This window comes from Colobus angolensis, unplaced genomic scaffold (assembly GCF_000951035.1).
Source record: "Colobus angolensis palliatus isolate OR3802 unplaced genomic scaffold, Cang.pa_1.0 Scaffold190, whole genome shotgun sequence".
In the NCBI taxonomy this organism is placed as follows: Eukaryota; Metazoa; Chordata; class Mammalia; order Primates; family Cercopithecidae; genus Colobus; species Colobus angolensis.
Genome location: NW_012115044.1, coordinates 375,102 through 377,255, shown reverse-complemented (window position 1 = coordinate 377,255; position 2,154 = coordinate 375,102). Strand labels below are relative to the sequence as shown.

General features: G+C 40.0%; 1 protein-coding gene and 1 long non-coding RNA gene across 2 annotated transcripts in view; one reads left to right on the top strand and one right to left on the bottom strand.

Annotated features, from left to right (window-relative positions):
* Positions 1-2,154, top strand: part of CFAP44 (cilia and flagella associated protein 44) — a 150,807-nt gene that overhangs the window by 30,343 nt on the left and 118,310 nt on the right. Inside the window, exon 7 of the mRNA XM_011940574.1 lies at positions 1,775-1,991. Coding sequence (XP_011795964.1) covers positions 1,775-1,991 — 217 coding nt within the window. The remainder of the gene's footprint in view (positions 1-1,774; positions 1,992-2,154) is intronic.
* The window catches only part of LOC105510688, a 31,206-nt gene that overhangs the window by 22,870 nt on the left and 6,182 nt on the right, over positions 1-2,154 (bottom strand). The window lies entirely within an intron of this gene.

Here is a 2,154-nt window from a genome sequence, read left to right as displayed (position 1 = left end):
AAAAAACAATTCCATCAAAAAGTGGGCAAAGGATATGAACAGTTACTTCTCAAAAGAAGACATTTATGCAGCCAACAAGGATATGAAAAAAAGCTCAACATCACTGATCATCAGAAAAATGCAAATCAAAACTACAATGAGATACCATCTCATGCTAGTCAGAATGGCAATTATTAAAAAGTCAGGAAACAATAGATGCTGGGAAGGCTCTGGGGAAATAGGAACACTTTTACACTGTTGGTGGGAATGTAAATTAATTCAAACCTTGTTGAAGACAGATTCCTCAAGGATCTAGAGCCAGAAATACCATTTGACCCAGCAATGCCATTACTGGGTATATGCCCAAAGGAATATAAATCATTCTGCTATAAAGAGACATGCACATGTATGTTTATTATAGTACTATTTATAATAGCAAAAACATGGAACCAACCCAAGTGCCCATCAATGATAAACTGGATAAAGAAAATGTGGTACATATACACCATGGGATACTATGCAGCCATGAAAAGGAATAAGATCATGTCCTTTGCAGGGACATGGATGAAGCTGGGAGCCATCATCCTCAGCAAACTAACACAGGAACAGAAAACCAAACACTGTGTGTTCTCACTCAAAATAGGAGTTGAAGATTGAGAACACATGGACACAGAGAGGTGAACAACACACACCAGGGCCTGTTGGGGGGTGGGGGTGAGGGGAAGGAACTTAGAGGATAGGTCAATAGGTGCAGCAAACCACCATGGCACACGTTTACCTATGTAACAAACTTGCATGTTCTGCAGATGTATCTTTGGTGTTTTAGAAGAAATAAAGAAAAAAAGAAAAAGGATTTATTTAATGGAGTTGTTATGGGAAAGTGGTCCTGATCCAGACCCCAAGAGAGGGTTCTTAGACCTTGTGCAAGAAAGAATTTGAGGTGAATCCATAGAGTAAAATGAAAGCAAGTTTATTAAGAAAGTAAAGGAATAAAAGAATGGCTACTCCATAGGCAGAGCAGTGGCTTGGGCTGCTTGGCTAAGAATACTCATAGCTATTGTTGATTATATGCTAAACAAGGAGTGGATTATTCATGAGGTTTCCAGACAGGAAAGGGGTGGGCAATTCCTGGAACTGAGGGTTCCTCCCTTTTTAGGCCATATAAGGTAACTTTCTGATGTGGCCATGGTATTTATAAGCTGTCATGGTGCTGGTGGGAGTGTCCTTAACATGCTAATGTATTATAATTAGCATATAATGAGTAGTGAGGAAGACCAGAGGTTGCTTTCATCACCATCTTGAATCTGGTGGTTTTTGGCCACTGTATTTACCACATCCTGTTTAATCAGTGGGGTCTTTTGACCTATATCTTGTGCTCACCACCTAGCTCATCCTGTGAGTTAGAATGCCCAACCTCCTGGGAATGCAGCCCAGTAGGTCTCAGGCTCATTTTACCCAGCTCCTATTCCAGTTGGAGCCACTCTGGACACTGCTATCTGACACTCTGACACTGCTATCTAATATGCTTTGTGTTTCTCCCCATGCCATAAAATGGAATATGTTTTCAAAGTGTTTTTCTCATGCAATATGTGATTAAGATTTCTTTACCCTCCCCCTTCATATCACATAATTCATTCTAAAGCTAAAGATGGTGAATGTTTTTGGAATTGTTCCTTTAGGGTATTCTTGGCATTCTTATGTCACCATGGGCTGACTCCCTCTCTTTTTTTACAACATGTTTTTGAAAATGAAATAAATGTGTCCTTATTTATTAGGCTTCCATTTATCCTTCCAGATGGGACTGAGAAGGGATATGCTTATGTGAACTTTAACTACAGCGGTACCTTGCTGGCGTCTGTCGGTAGCAACCCTGACTACACACTGACTATCTGGAACTGGAAAGAGGAACAACCCATACTGAGGACAAAAGCTTTTTCTCAGGAAGTTTTTAAGGTTACTTTCAATCCTGATAATGAAGAGCAGCTTACTACATCAGGATCAGGCCACATCAAGTAGGTCGGGTAACCAATAGAGGTGCTAGTATGTATCACAGGAGTATTTTTCTTTTTTTTTTTTTTTTATTATACTTTAAGTTCTAGGGTACATGTGCATAACGTGCAGGTTTGTTACATATGTATACTTGTGGTCTCCCTGGAATGGGCTTCGGGGGGATTT